This window comes from Prinia subflava, chromosome 7 (assembly GCF_021018805.1).
Source record: "Prinia subflava isolate CZ2003 ecotype Zambia chromosome 7, Cam_Psub_1.2, whole genome shotgun sequence".
NCBI lineage: Eukaryota > Metazoa > Chordata > Aves > Passeriformes > Cisticolidae > Prinia > Prinia subflava.
This window is the reverse complement of record NC_086253.1, coordinates 25,535,002-25,549,034: the sequence shown is the minus strand read 5'-3', so window position 1 is coordinate 25,549,034 and position 14,033 is coordinate 25,535,002. Positions and strand designations below refer to the sequence as shown.

Here is a 14,033-nt window from a genome sequence, read left to right as displayed (position 1 = left end):
ATATTCGTTTTTAGCTGCAGGCTGTATGTCTTTTCTTTCCACCTGAGTGTGTAGAAAATTTCTCACTGTCCAAATGAATGCTCATACAATACATTAAATTCCCATACTAACCCTGTAAGGTAGAAATCTTAACAGAGAAACAACTGAAGGACAGAGATATTGAAACAAAAAAACAATCCAAACAATCCATGTAAGGACAGAAATTTACTCTTTGGTTCCGCTTGCTAGCTTTCCCCTGAGACTCTTTCCTTTCATAAAGCAAACAGCATATAAACCCCGTAGGCACTGATCTGCTGGACACAAGAATGAAATCTAAGACACCGTCCTCCAAAACACTTTCTGAGCATGACCCAATCCACCTGAATCACTGCCTTTTCCTTTGGAATAAGGACTTCCACTCAAAGCTTTGTTCTGGTGCTTCAATGACTGTTGTCATTGCCAGCAGGAAGAGCCATTAACAGCCACACACTACCCCAGCTTCAGTACAAAATTTAAAGCTCCTACTATGGATCTATTTTGATTTATTTTAAAGTCAAATATACAAATAAAATCAAAGGTAATTGATTGCTACCTACAAAGAACAGAAGAGATTCCCACTTGTGACTTTTAAAACTTGCATGCCATTCTGATAATGTCGTGGGTGTGAGTAATAAAAAAGAAGATGCATAGGTAGTTGTTCATGTTCAATTTGTTTCCATTGGAGCTGGCTCAGCATAGACTAACGAGACTGAGGTCTCAGATTACTCTTGGAAAGACTGATAGCTTCTTACACCAACATTTAAATTATACCATCATAGAATGGTTACAGCTAGAAGGGACAAGCTCATCTAGCTCCAACCCCCCTGCAATGGACAGGGACAGCCTTCACTGGACCAGGTTGCTTAGAGCTACATCGAACCCAGCCTTGGACACTTCCAGGGATGGGGCATCCACAGCTTCTCTGGGCAACCTATTCCAGCACCTCATCACCTTCACAGTAAACAATCTCCTCCTCATATCTAGTCTAAACCTATTCTCTTTTTGTTTAAAGCCATTAACTATTGCCCTGCCACTACCTGCCCTTGTAAAAATGCCCCTCCATCTTTCTTGTAGGCCACTTTAGGGGCTGGAAGGCTGCAATTAGGTTACCCCTGGTGTCTCCTCCAGGCTGAGCAATCCAAATTGTTCATATGAGAGCTGCTCCATTCCTCTCACCATCCTGGTGGCCTCCTCTGGACTTTCTCCAACAGCTCCATGTCCTTTCTGTACTGGGACCCCAGAGCTGGATGCAGCTCTGCAGGTGGGGTCTCAGCAGAGCAGAGCAGAGGGGCAGAATCCCCTCCCTGGCCCTGCTGCCCACGGGACTCTGGATGCAGCCCAGGACACGTTTGGCTCTCTGGGCTGTGAGTGCCATGGCTGGGACATGTCCAGCCTCTCACAGCACCCCCAAGACACTCTCAGCAGGGCTGCTCTGGATCTGTTCATCCCCAGCCTGTGTTGATACTACAGATTGCTCCAATCCTTAATTTAAACTCTAGGCTAGGATGAATGAATACAGCAGCAGGAAAATTGTTAAAAAACTTCAAGGAAAACCAAGCTGTCTGCAAGCCAAGACTCTGCTATGACAGAGAATATATTCCTGTGAGGTAACAGACTTCTTGTTTTTTCTCACTTGCTCATTTTCATTCTTTTTTTGCCTTTTGCTTCTCAGAGGCATCATCATAACAATTAAGCCTTTTTAAAAGTATTTTTCTTTATGTCTCTGTGTGTTCAGAACAGTTTATTTTGTCTTGAGTTTACACATGTTACTGGCAGAATTCTTCAAAGAAAATGCAGTTGCTGCAGGAAATTATAATCACCTTGAATAAAGTTGATTTGACTCATTACTGATGCAACTTCACTGATTTTCAGAGGAACTTAACCAAAGAACAAGGTGAGCCAAGCACTTCAATGCTCCACGTAATCCAGAGAAGCCCTTTGGGGCTGATATTCAGAAGTGGAAGAACAGTTAAAATATGGGAATAGTCTTTTCCCCTTCCAAGATATCAAATATATTTTTCTTCTATAGCATTTCTATAAAGGATGACTCAAGAGCACATGGATATATATAAAATCTTAGCTAATAAAGTATTTCAACCAAAGTGTATTGGTTCAAAATTGTGTTTGGCTTGCTGTTGCATAAAGTTTGTCTCGCTTCTTGCTCCAGAGTTCTTCAATATTGCAACATGTTGTACTGATCACTTCTGTTAACTGGAAGATACATGGAATACTGATTTTCCATTATTTTGGACTAAAAATTGCAAAATTATGCATACTAATGAGTTTAATAGATTAATAATGTTTTAAGTACACAATTCTGTATTTTTTAATTTCTTTCCATAAAACTGTGCTGAATTCTTCAGTACTGTAATCACACGGATGAGAAAAAACCAGCATAATAATTGCTTTATTGCAAGTTCCTTCTAGCACCACAAACATCCTTGAAAAAAAAAACAACTATGCAATTCATAACAAATGTTGCCTGCATTGTAAGAGGTTCTATACAGTACTATAAAAATAATCTAAACCACAGTATTGCTGTTTCAAATCTGTTGAAAAGAATTAGCCATCTGCCATGACAGCAGCTTGACCTGACGGACCCTGCAGAGCAGGTGAGATCAGCGGGGTCCCCGCTGAGCCAGCAGTCCCTTCCTGCTGAGCCAGGCCCTGACGCTATTCCCTGCCACAACAGGTTGTCCTCAGCAACACCTCTTCCACTTACTTGCTCTCTATGATCTGGAGCACCATTGTTGCCTGGATTTCCAAATAGAAACTGTGCTAAAGTCATTGAAACCATGAGGTTCCACAATAAACCCAGGTAATAAGCTTGCCTGATATATGTCAGAATCATCTGCAGATTAATGATTTAACTTCTGAATTTAGAAGTGGCTGTCAATCCCATGTTATGATCCCTTCATAGGAAACCAGTGACAAAGCTGCATCACCTTTGAAATGTGCTAATGTGAAGGAAGCCTCTGAACCTCATCCATTTCTTTCCTTGACCAGCGTATTATTTTGGTCAGTTAATGGTTTACAAAAAAACCATTGGTTAAAGAAGGGATAAATCATAACAGAAGAACACAGGACTGGAGGATATCATTTCAGTCTTGGTCATTCTCTCATGGTGTTGAAGAGCAACAACACAGAAAATTATAAAGAAGCAAAGGTTTAAAAATCATGTAAACTGAAGAGCTGAATTGCTCCTGTAAGCTGCTGAGTAAACAGTTGAGCTGGTGGAGCTGGTATGTACTTCATTTTAGTGGCGTAAGAAATTTTATCTGTGATCATATTCATCGGAAACATGGGACTATCAGCATCTAGTCCATTTGTATGGGACAGGAATAATTGGTGCACTGCAATAATTTATACTTACAGAAGTTTCTGAGATACACAAACATGAACATATCTATCTACATGCCATTGACTTCTACTCATGTTACTTCAGTTACACTTAGGAGGCTCTTCAGGTTAAAAATATGCTGGGAAATTACCTGCACTCCTCTTTTAATATGATTAATATCCTGCATAATATTTAGACACCGTTTATCTGTTTCAACAGTTTAAACTTTGCTAACTCTTCTGTTCTTTCTATAGGCAATTAAAAAAGACATGACTGAAATTCTTCCATCTCAGTCAACTGGATTGATGAGTTTTAATGGAGAGCATTTATTCCAACCTTTAATTAAGTTTGGCAGTCTGAAATCATTAATCTTTGCTTTGAAATTATGTACTGTAAGGTGTGCATTTAAAACCATACAAGTCAATCTTGTTATGAGATGGATGTCTAAGTGATAATGTAGCTTTCTAGAAGCTGCCTTTGAATCTTTTAAATTACCTTTCCTTGGTTTGTGACATAAACCATTAAGGATTTGCCCCAGCAGAGGATGAAATCAACCTCAGTGTGACACTCCTTCGGCCAAAAGCAACCATTTAATCTTGAAAGGTTATTGTAAAAGTTGACAGGCAGAAATCTGATATACATTCTCCATCTCACATAAACCTTAACACAGAGTTATCGCTTAAAGAAAGAACCAACTGCATTACCTGGTATTATTCTGCTAGATTATTCAGTGACTCCTATGACCAATTTCTTTGTGAACATATTTGCAGTAGCTTAGCCTTTGGGGTGGAAATAATTTCATTTTAATATGTTTTTTTGAGCAGTGCCAGAGTTACAGGCATTTTTTCCATGAGAGAATTCTACTAGCATGAAAGTACATACCTTGAGATCCTGCGTTCTCTTTCTATAAGAAAATAAGGAGTCTTAAAGAGCATTGAAGTGTAAAATCTTTCTGGTAGCCATCTTGGACTTTCTTTATCACCTGCCAGAAGACCTTATAGTTATTATTTTGACCTCTACTGATGCTTTAAAGTACAGCACACATAAGATGGATGGGGGATGAAAAACCACAGAGAACTCTCCCAAGCAGCTTCTGTTTGAAATACAGTGATCAACAAAACACATCAGTTAGGGATGCCTCTGAATGAAGGCAATCTCTGGGTTTAACAGTTTCAGCTGTTGTCACAGAATACTTGGCATTCTGTGAACAGGAACAGGCCTTTCTGGTAATAGCTTTTGAGGTTGTTACTCTTCCCCCACTGAGGTTCCTCCCTCTTTTCCCACCTCAGGGTGAACTGGTGATGCAAGTGTTCCATCTCTTGGTTGCACAGCTTCAGCTTCAGGTCTGTACTGAACTGAAGGTGGTAGATAATTTATTATTACGGCCTAGAGGAAGTTTGGAACTTTTCAGGCAATTGGGTACAAAGTAAAGCTGATTAAAAAAAAATTATGAAGTTTTGCAGACATTTGAAATGTATGCCTTCAATTTCCTTATGAAGAAAAATGCTTTGTTTGAAAGATTCTGATATTCTCTTTCAGAAGTCAGATGTAAAATCCAAAATCAGAAGTAAAAGGGAAATGTAATTGTGGAAAATGTGAAAGTTTTTAAACAAGCACTTGCACTGTTGGGCACACAAGAAACATGAAATTTACTTTTATGGATTTATTTTTCTTTTTTTAGAAAGAAGTAATTTCAGAGAATGGGTCTTTTTGTGCTAATCATTGACTGTTCCATTATTAAATAACCACTTGGCACTGTGAATGTTTCAAAAGGTTTGTACCACTGAACTGTAGGAGTTGTGAACATTAACAGATCACCAGCTGGATGTTTCCAGCAGTCACAGCACAGATGTGTTGTTTGATGCAGGTACACTAAACAGGCAGTGCTGGGAAAATCTTTTCATTTTCACTTCCACACAACTAAAAAGCCTCTTTGCAGATATACCCTTTATTTAATGAAATCCTACACACCTCAAATTGGGTGCTAAAGCTTCCACTACTAAAGGGGAGGGTGTCACCCCTTTAATTTCATAGGCAACACTATGATATGATTGATTAACTGTAGATTGTGGGAGTCAGGAGAGTTGCACTTGTGGGGAACTGTGAGTTTAACACTGGACGAAAGAAATATGTATTTTCTAAAGGGCAGTCACAGCTAGTTTGTGCAAGCCTTGAAATCAGAAAAGTATTGTACCTGTCAGCCCAAAAAGAGAATGTGGACTACAGCTTATATCAACCCTGAAGCTGGTCTCAAGTTTCTTCAGCATTTAAAAAACTAATATATAGCAGATTTCTGGATCACATAAAACAACATTTCCATTATTTCTTTGTAAGTTTTGCATATTTACCAATTTTATTGCTTGCTCTTGTTAAATGAAAAACTATTCAACAAAACATCCACTAACAATGACCCAGCTGTTTAACCTCAAGCTGCCCATTTCTACATTCATTCCACATGTCACTCTCTAATATAATCACTCGTGTTTGGAATAGACACGATGAATTGATTTGGCCTTTATGTATCATTACTTGATTAGTTTTTTCATATTTACTGAAAAAAATAAAATCAGTTACTGAACATTATTATTAATATTAAAGTGCCTTTGCATGTCCTTCATGCTCTTTAGGACAGTTGCTATATAACAAAAAAATATTTCTCCTTCCTTCTTCTGCACTACAGCTAAGTAAATTTTCATTAATAATTATTACGCTTTATGACTTTTTAGAAAAAAATTAGTTTAATCTGTATGAATATCTTCAGGTAAATATAGTTAGACCAAGGACCATTTATTATCATTTGTGTTGCCATACTGGCAGGCACTAAAGGAATTTTTGACATTTTAGTTCTATATGAACCAGACTTACAATTACAAAAAAATGAGACTTGGCTGCTCTGATGGAAAGAGGTGTGAGATGGGGTTCATAATGCCAGTTTGGTTCCCTAGGATTTATTTCCTATGTTGAGATGATGGTGTGAGCCACCACACTAACTTCTCAAATAATTAAGACTGGAAGGAGGAATAAGATGTGTGAAATTCTGGCTCCGACAGTAAACACGGCTTAAGTCTTTTTCAATCTGCAAAAAAGTGTCTTAAGATAACGTGCATCCACAGGCAAAAGTCCTTCTACCATTTCTGGAGCTGGGGTCTAATGCACGAGCAGTGGGCTGCCAGGATTAATGCCACACTTTCAGTGCTTTGGTTCTAAGCATTACCCAGCTCAAACGTTTAAGCTCACAGATTCAGCTTCTCTTGGTTGAACATCTACCACTCTAGGATGCCATAGCCACTTGGGCTAACATCAGCCATAAAGTGAGGGGAAGGCCTTTGCTCTTCTAGGCCCTAGAGGCTTCTGTAGCAAATTGGAAAACTTCTGTATATATATATGTATACATATATAATACATATATGTTTATGCAGTTGGCTTATTTAATTATCAACTTCACAAAAAGGATACAAAAAGTGAGTATTTAGGATAATATAAATTCTTCCTGGGGCAAAAAGATGTTACCCAAGAGGTTGGGATGTTAAACTAATCTCTGCAAGATTTGTGGCTTATTTGGGAGATCAGATAAATGTAAGAGCCTTGAATACGTGTTTAGAGAAGCTAAAGAATTATACATTCTTTGCATGCTTTCTTTTATCTCTTTTTGCTGGGACATGAAACCTTCAGTCTGCGATCACAGAAACTACATCATCGTCAGTGTAAAATCAGTATGGTAGGTCAGGAACAGTGTTCCCAATATAAAATAAAGGTCTTTTTTCTTTTTTCCTCTTAGGTCTCTTTTATAACTACTCTATGAAAGGTTCTTTATCGTATGCATTTTTTTTCAAAACTTTAGGACATATATGTGATACCTTTTGTCTATTATAAAGGTTTGACCACCTTTTCTTTAGTAAGGAACACATTTTAGAGAAACTTACAGCATGTACTGCATGTGAATTTTTTTAGAGTCCAGCTACTTCTCTCAACTGTTTCTTAGTACATAGAGCAGTATATTACTAGTTTGCTTGCCCTGAAGCATGACACTAATTACTAATTATTCTACTCATGTTTATTCTTGATGTACAAGCACCACCTTCTGCCAACCACATAAAGGCATCAGAATAAACCAGGGACCACAGCAGGTTAATAGATCCAGTCATAGTGTGGTTCTTAATGAACTCTCTATTCATGTAAATGTCTATTATACTTAAGGAACTCTGTCATGAATGAAAATCAGCTGAACAGAGCCATTAACTGAGACAGCGAGAAAGGTCACCTTGTGCCTTTGGAAGGTAGTTACTTGCACTTACTGTAGCAAGGCTGTGAAAATCACATGGAAAACTAAACTAAAACTTAATCTCATGGTATATTAGGGAGAAAGCATGGTTGGAACCAGGCAATGGTCACTAGGATGTTTACATTTCACTTCTCCTGCTTGTTTGTTGTATGACAAGCTCTTCAGATTACCTGCAAAAATCAACATAAGACAACGTGTCTCGTGTCAAATGGGAGTCATAACAATGAGCGTTTCAATTAATTTTTCTGTAAAAGCTGGTATGGCAACTCTCCACAGTACTATTGAACTACCAAGCAGATATAAAACAATGCTATCTAATGAGCTGAGGAGATGAGGACTGAGTACTAAGGGAGAAAAACCAAAACAGTTGAGTTCAAAATGGTGCAAGTCTTGGTTCATTAACTGAATAAAGTACTTCACAATACTCCCATAGGTTAGAACAAGCCACTTCAACCAGCACAGCTGCTTGAACAGACAGTTACTACTATGGGTGCTCGCAGAATTCAAAATAATTCTGTTGCCTATTGTGAGAGTTGGTCCAAAGATCCCTCATCTGCCTCACGACTGTCAAACAAGGACAGAGGCTGAGACCCCAAGGACCCTAAAACCACAACACAGGAGTTCTGGCCTGATAGAGGTGGGATCGAGGTTTCTCCCACAGGTGCATTCACTGGACCAAGACGTCCCCTGGAAACCTGTGCAGAAACAATGGGACTGTCACAGTATCTGAGCTATGTTTGCTGAGCTGTGCTCTGGACTGGTCTGTCCTGTACCTGTTCCCTCAGCGGAGCAAGAAAGACTGCACCGTTCATGAGGTTTCTCCCCCTTCCTGGCTTGTGGCCTCTCGCCTTCGAAAAAGACTGTCATAAGTCCTCACAACTTTACCACCTTTGAGATCTCCCCAGGGACAAGACGGATCTATTGGCGCACGCCACGAGGACTGCAAAGGTGGTCTATTGGCTCAGCGTCACGAGGACTCCTGTCTGCTGTCGGTAGCTATAACCCCCTCTTTTTCTCTTCTCTCTCTCTTTCTTTCCTTTTTCCTCTATTACACATTTTGACTATCAATAAAAGATATATTGATTTTAGTTAAATTAAGTTATCTTTGCCTCTTTTTGCACTTTGAAATCAAAACAAACCATCATGACTGTCTGTCGGATCATGACACCTGTATCTCAGCTTTTTACGCAAAAGCTGGTTGTACTTGGACATACAAATCAGCCTGTTGACACAGCAGACAGTCTACAGTCATGATCATGTCTCACCCAACACACCACAGGAGAAGTCCTCCTTCATAGCCTCTCTCTCTCTCTCTCTCTCTCTCTCTAGAAACAGTCTTTATTCTTATTTATGCATTGAGACTGGAATACAAAATTTAACTCTGTGGGCACCATGATTGGGAATATGTGCCTCTGTCACTCTGGATATAAGGTTTGATGTTTCTGAGGAAAGCCCAGGGATGAGACAACTCCCTCCAATACTGCTAGGGTGAGACTGACTGAACTCTGGTCAATCCAACTGGACTCTCTTGCCAGGAGTACCTCACATGATGAGGGTATTGCTCTCACGGCTCCTATTACTGGTTTCCTTCAGCAACAAAACTGTCCTATAGCTGGAGGACACTATAAATTAAGATCTTCTGAAAACCATTTCTGGTTCTGAAGCCACAGGAGAGCAGCTCTTACTAAATAAATTTTAAAAAATCTGTAAGACACAGTTTAAAGGAAAAGAAGACGAATGACTTACACGTGACCGCAACATTAAGTATCTCAGGGCTGTGATTTCTCAGAAATAATAAAAAAAAAAAAAAGTACTAGAACAAAGCATTATTTTCATAGGTAAAAAACCTTTTTTTATGCCAAGATATCTACTGCATTCTTTTCCCAATGATGGATGACATTACTGATCACTGTTGAAAATCTCTAGCAACACAGAACACTAGATAAGGCTATGTACAGGGATCACTTGTGGTATCAGAAAGCCCTTTCAAACTGATTCAGAATGGAGACTCCATATTTTGCCTTCAGGAATGGCTACAGCTACAGCTGGGACCAGTTGCTTCCTTTTGCCGTGAGATGAGGCCTTTTATGAAATGAAAACATTTTCTTACTTTTTGACCAGTTTTAGTCAAGCTTCCCCCTACATACAGATTATCCAAAGAATCCATTCAGCATAAACTTTTCTTTCCCAGAGGCTGTGCAAGTGTTAGAACGGAGAAGCTTTGACAGGTACAGGTTGCAACTAAGAAATGCTGTGAGCTGGTGCAACACAATTAATGCCCCATGAGATTGCCATTGGAAACTGTCACATCCACTCCCCTACAGATTAACAGTGTTTCAGGTGTTGAGACTTCATACGGTAAGTTTCGGACTTTTCAGAACAGGTGTTTTTGTGTTTTGCTCTGTTTGGCTTTTTCCAGGTGTGAAAGCAGCAATCACACTACAGTGCTGTAGAAATAGCTTGGAGTTGGAGTAGATTTGTTCTTTGAATATTTTGATAAGGACTTTGTTCTGTTTCCTCTGCCTTATCTGTGTGGTCTGTACCATGTTCCTCCCTGAAAGTACAATACAGCAACAGGAAGACCAGGAACTGAAACCTGCAAAATGTGGTCTTTCTGTGGCACTAGCAGTCTGCAGACCTTAGTATGCTACACACGACCTGACAAATTCCGTTTCCTCCCCACTCTACCATGCATATTCACAAGCAAATAAAACATTTACACATAAACAGAAGCTGTGATACATATAACAAGTAACTGAAAAAAACTAAGTATGAAAACAAAAAATCCCCACAATTATGAGGTTGTTTTAATGACAGCTATTAACTAATATACCAAGGAAGAAATCCCCATTCTTTGGTAAATTATTTCAAATGGGCAAATATTACCCAGTGAAATAAACTGTTGATCAGGATGGAGATGTAAGGTTTTTAAGCTTCTTTTAACTAAGTAGGTGTTCCTATATGTACAGAAAGCATCTGAGACTTTCATGTGAGATCAAACATAAGAAAAGAGATTGAGAGCAAAATGTCCATGATGATGACTAATTAAACATGATTTTGTACAACGCTCAAACTTGCAACTGATTTATTGTTTTCTTTTGGGAAAAGCTGTCAAATGAGGCAGGCACTAAAGTCACATTTTCGCTCTTTAAACCTGCTTGTCTATGAGAACTGAAATCAAATTAAGTACATTTCACACCTGTAGCTATGAGACTTCTGATTCTGATAACTGGAAACATACTTATGTACTTGTTTTGCAGTGTTGATATTTTCTCCCCTTCTACAAGAAAGAGCATTTTCTAGAAGTCTTTCTTATTTTCTCTTCACACCTTTTACTCAAGGCTACTAGCATGCGAGGTGAACTGTTTAACTGTTTAAATAATTTAACATGAAAACACGCACATCTGGCCATCTGCTGCTACAGCTCAAGAAACTCCAGCATTTCCGACGGCAGCTGCTGAATTACGCAAAGGGCAAACCAGGGCAAGAGGGACCCAGAACCTCAAACCTGCAGTAGGTATTCTGACCAAAACAGGGAGCTCTTCTGAAGTACCACCGCAGGCATGCTAACATAATCTCACAAACGCAAATAACTTTTCCTAGCAACTGCGACGTGCTCGGCTATTTCGTGGCGATCGCTGTGGCTCGGTACGCGCATCCCCGCGCAGCCGGGCTCCCGGGGCGGTGCGGGGGCTCCACCGTCCGGCCCGAGGCTCACTCACCATGTTGACCTCCGAGACCACGTCGATGCTGGCGATCTCTATCCGCATGCCCACGTCCACGGGCGGACCTGCGGGGGGAGCGGGACGCGGCGTTAGCGGACCTGGGGGGGTCGGAGCGCGGGTCGGGGGAGCGCGGGCGCCTCACCTCCGAAGTCGGGGCGGAGGCGGATGTCGTAGCCTTGGAGCAGCCTGTCCACGGTCTCCTTCACGTAGGACATGTTGCTGGGCCCGTCGGCGCTGCGGGAAGAAGCACAAACGGGTTAGGAAGGCGGCCGGGCGGCCCCGCGGCCCCGCGCCCGCCTCCCTCCCTCCGTCCGCACCCCGGCGGCGCTCACCTGCGCGCCGCGCACGCCACGGCCAGCGCCAGCGGCAGCAGCAGCGCCCGCGGGCCGGCCCGCCTCGCAGCCGCCCCCATCCCGGCCGCCGCCTCACGGGGGACGAGCCGCGCACTGGAACTTGGTGCGGAGCGGCGAGGAGAAGCAATTCCCGGGAGCGGAACGCATGCGTGGAGCGGAGCGCCGCGGCCCCGGGGCGCCCCTCTGCCCGCCCCGGCCGCGGGCTGCTGAGGGCGCCGGGGGCTGCTGAGGGCTCGGGGGACTGAGGGCGCCGGCGGCTGAGGGCTCGGGAGGCTGAGGGCGCCGCGGGCTGAGGGCTCGGGAAGCTGAGGGCTCGGGAGGCTGAGGGCTCGGGAGGCTGAGGGCTCGGGAGGCTGAGGGCGCCGGAGGGCTGAGGGCGCGGCGTACCCAGGGCTGGGCGCCGCAACAGGTGCCGCGGGCGCGCTGAGGGCGGCGGGGCCCCGCGGCTGGCGGCGCACAGCGGGACCGAGAGCCCCGAGCTGCCGTGGGGAAGGGACTGCCACCGCCGGGCTCGCCCCCGCCGCTGGAGCGCCGGCTTCCCGTCAAGAGACAGGGAATAATTGTTGAGGGCGCTTCGGCTTGAAAATTCCCCTCGATGTTATGTGAGGTATAAAGTGAAAGGGCATGGCAAACTGGACAGAAATGGCACGTTTTGGTGTAGGCGGCGTTTTACCGAGCGGCGGAGGCTTGAGGACGCGCCCGCCCCGCGGAGCGCTCGGCGCTCCCGCAGCGGGCTGGTGGCGGGCGCTGCCCCGCAGCGGTGCCCACAGTGCCCCGGATAACTAATGTTTAGTTGCACTTTTTTTAACCAATGCAATTGATCTTGCGTTTAGAGCGCGATTTTCTTTTTTTTTTAAGACTCTCGGAATGGATGCTCTAACGTAACCTGACACTCTTGTGCATCATTACACAGTGACTGATCGGAGCCCTGTGAGCAGTTTATGGCTTTGCCGGTCCCCCTCGCTTTCACAGTAGCGCAGCAGAAATAACATTTATCCCTTTCAGGTTCAACCCGTCTCCTCTGTGCCCTTCACAGTCCTTGGGATACGTATCGGATGCTTTTGAGTCTGCTACGGCATCATGCAGACTTGTTTCTGAGAAATGGCAGACTTGGTGATTTTTTGTAGCTGAAATATGTTACGATATTTGAAAAATGCTGGAATATTGATACAATTTGTGACACATGTTCTAGTGATAGTTTTGAGCATCTTTTGGAACAAATTTTTGAACAATGCGTTTTTCTATGAAAATTTATCACTCTTGGAGAAGGACCACAACTCGCTTCCTGAGGGGTTACTATTCGAGTCTTTCATCTCACATCTGCTTTCTCCAACCATAAGTGTACAAATTTATGAAAATAATTGGGGTTTTAATTCTTTGTAACAGTGTATAATAAATATTTTAAATTTTCTTTGAGGCATTTTGTATTTTTTTTCTTTTCCTCCTAGTTCAGTAATTAGCTGCTGAAAAATGTGACCTCCCAGCTCAACCTGAGACTATTTTAGGATTGCTGTTTGGAAAGAGTTTTATTCAGTTATAATTGGTGTGGCTTGGGTAGAGCTCTTAAAAAAATAATCCTACTATAGCTGTCTTCCAAAAATCTTTTTAATTAGAGTTGTATCAGAAACAGCCATCATAAAGTTATTGATTCTTCTGAAGCACCGAATTAGTCCCTTTTACTTCTTGATGGTATGCAGCATTACATTTAGCTTTGTCATAAGCCATATGAAAGTCAGATATGCCTGTATTTGAGGGTGACCCCTTCCATGGCTTGCCAAAATCTGTCTTAAGGCATAAGTGCAGGGGTATATTCTATTGGAATTCTTAATCTGCTGCACATTTCAGGGCAGCTGTAGTTCTGGTGAGTTGTAGTCTGGCCCCTGGACTGAATGCCCATTAATGGTTGAACTGTTTTAGGTGAATTTCTGATCTTACCGTCTGGTCTGAGAAGGCATGAACAAAGCCTGTCCTGCAGGTCTCCTGCAATCAGGGATGTCTCAGCCCAGCAAATATACTTCCAGAAGGGGTGAGGCTGTTCTTATTGGCAAGCTGGTTCCTCTGAGTGCTCTCTTAACCAAGCTGTCCTGGGTTCTGGAGGCCAGCCTCGAGCTTCCTCTACTGAACATCCCAAAAATAAGACCCAAACTGTTGAAATTCAACTCCATTTTGTACAGCTTGATTACTGGGGACTTCTGGGCTCTAAACTTGGGTTTTGAAACAACAGCAAATATCCTGCAGTGTGGAGACAATACCTAAAAGATCCCTCAGTAGTGTGGGCTTGGGGACAAAGAGATTTATATGGAACTTTTCATAAC

General features: G+C 42.3%; 1 protein-coding gene across 4 annotated transcripts in view; it reads right to left on the bottom strand.

Annotated features, from left to right (window-relative positions):
• Positions 1-13,161, bottom strand: part of GABRB1 (gamma-aminobutyric acid type A receptor subunit beta1) — a 121,496-nt gene extending 108,335 nt beyond the window's left edge. For all 4 annotated transcript variants that reach the window (XR_010080955.1, XR_010080956.1, XR_010080957.1 and 1 more), the window contains exons 1-3: positions 11,698-13,161; positions 11,508-11,599; positions 11,363-11,430 (exon numbers count right to left, since the gene is read on the bottom strand). Coding sequence is in view for 1 of the 4 variants with exons in the window: in XM_063401877.1 (XP_063257947.1) it covers positions 11,363-11,430; positions 11,508-11,599; positions 11,698-11,777 (240 nt within the window). In the remaining 3 variants the exon portion in view is untranslated. The remainder of the gene's footprint in view (positions 1-11,362; positions 11,431-11,507; positions 11,600-11,697) is intronic.
• Positions 13,162-14,033: the final 872 nt, after the last annotated feature.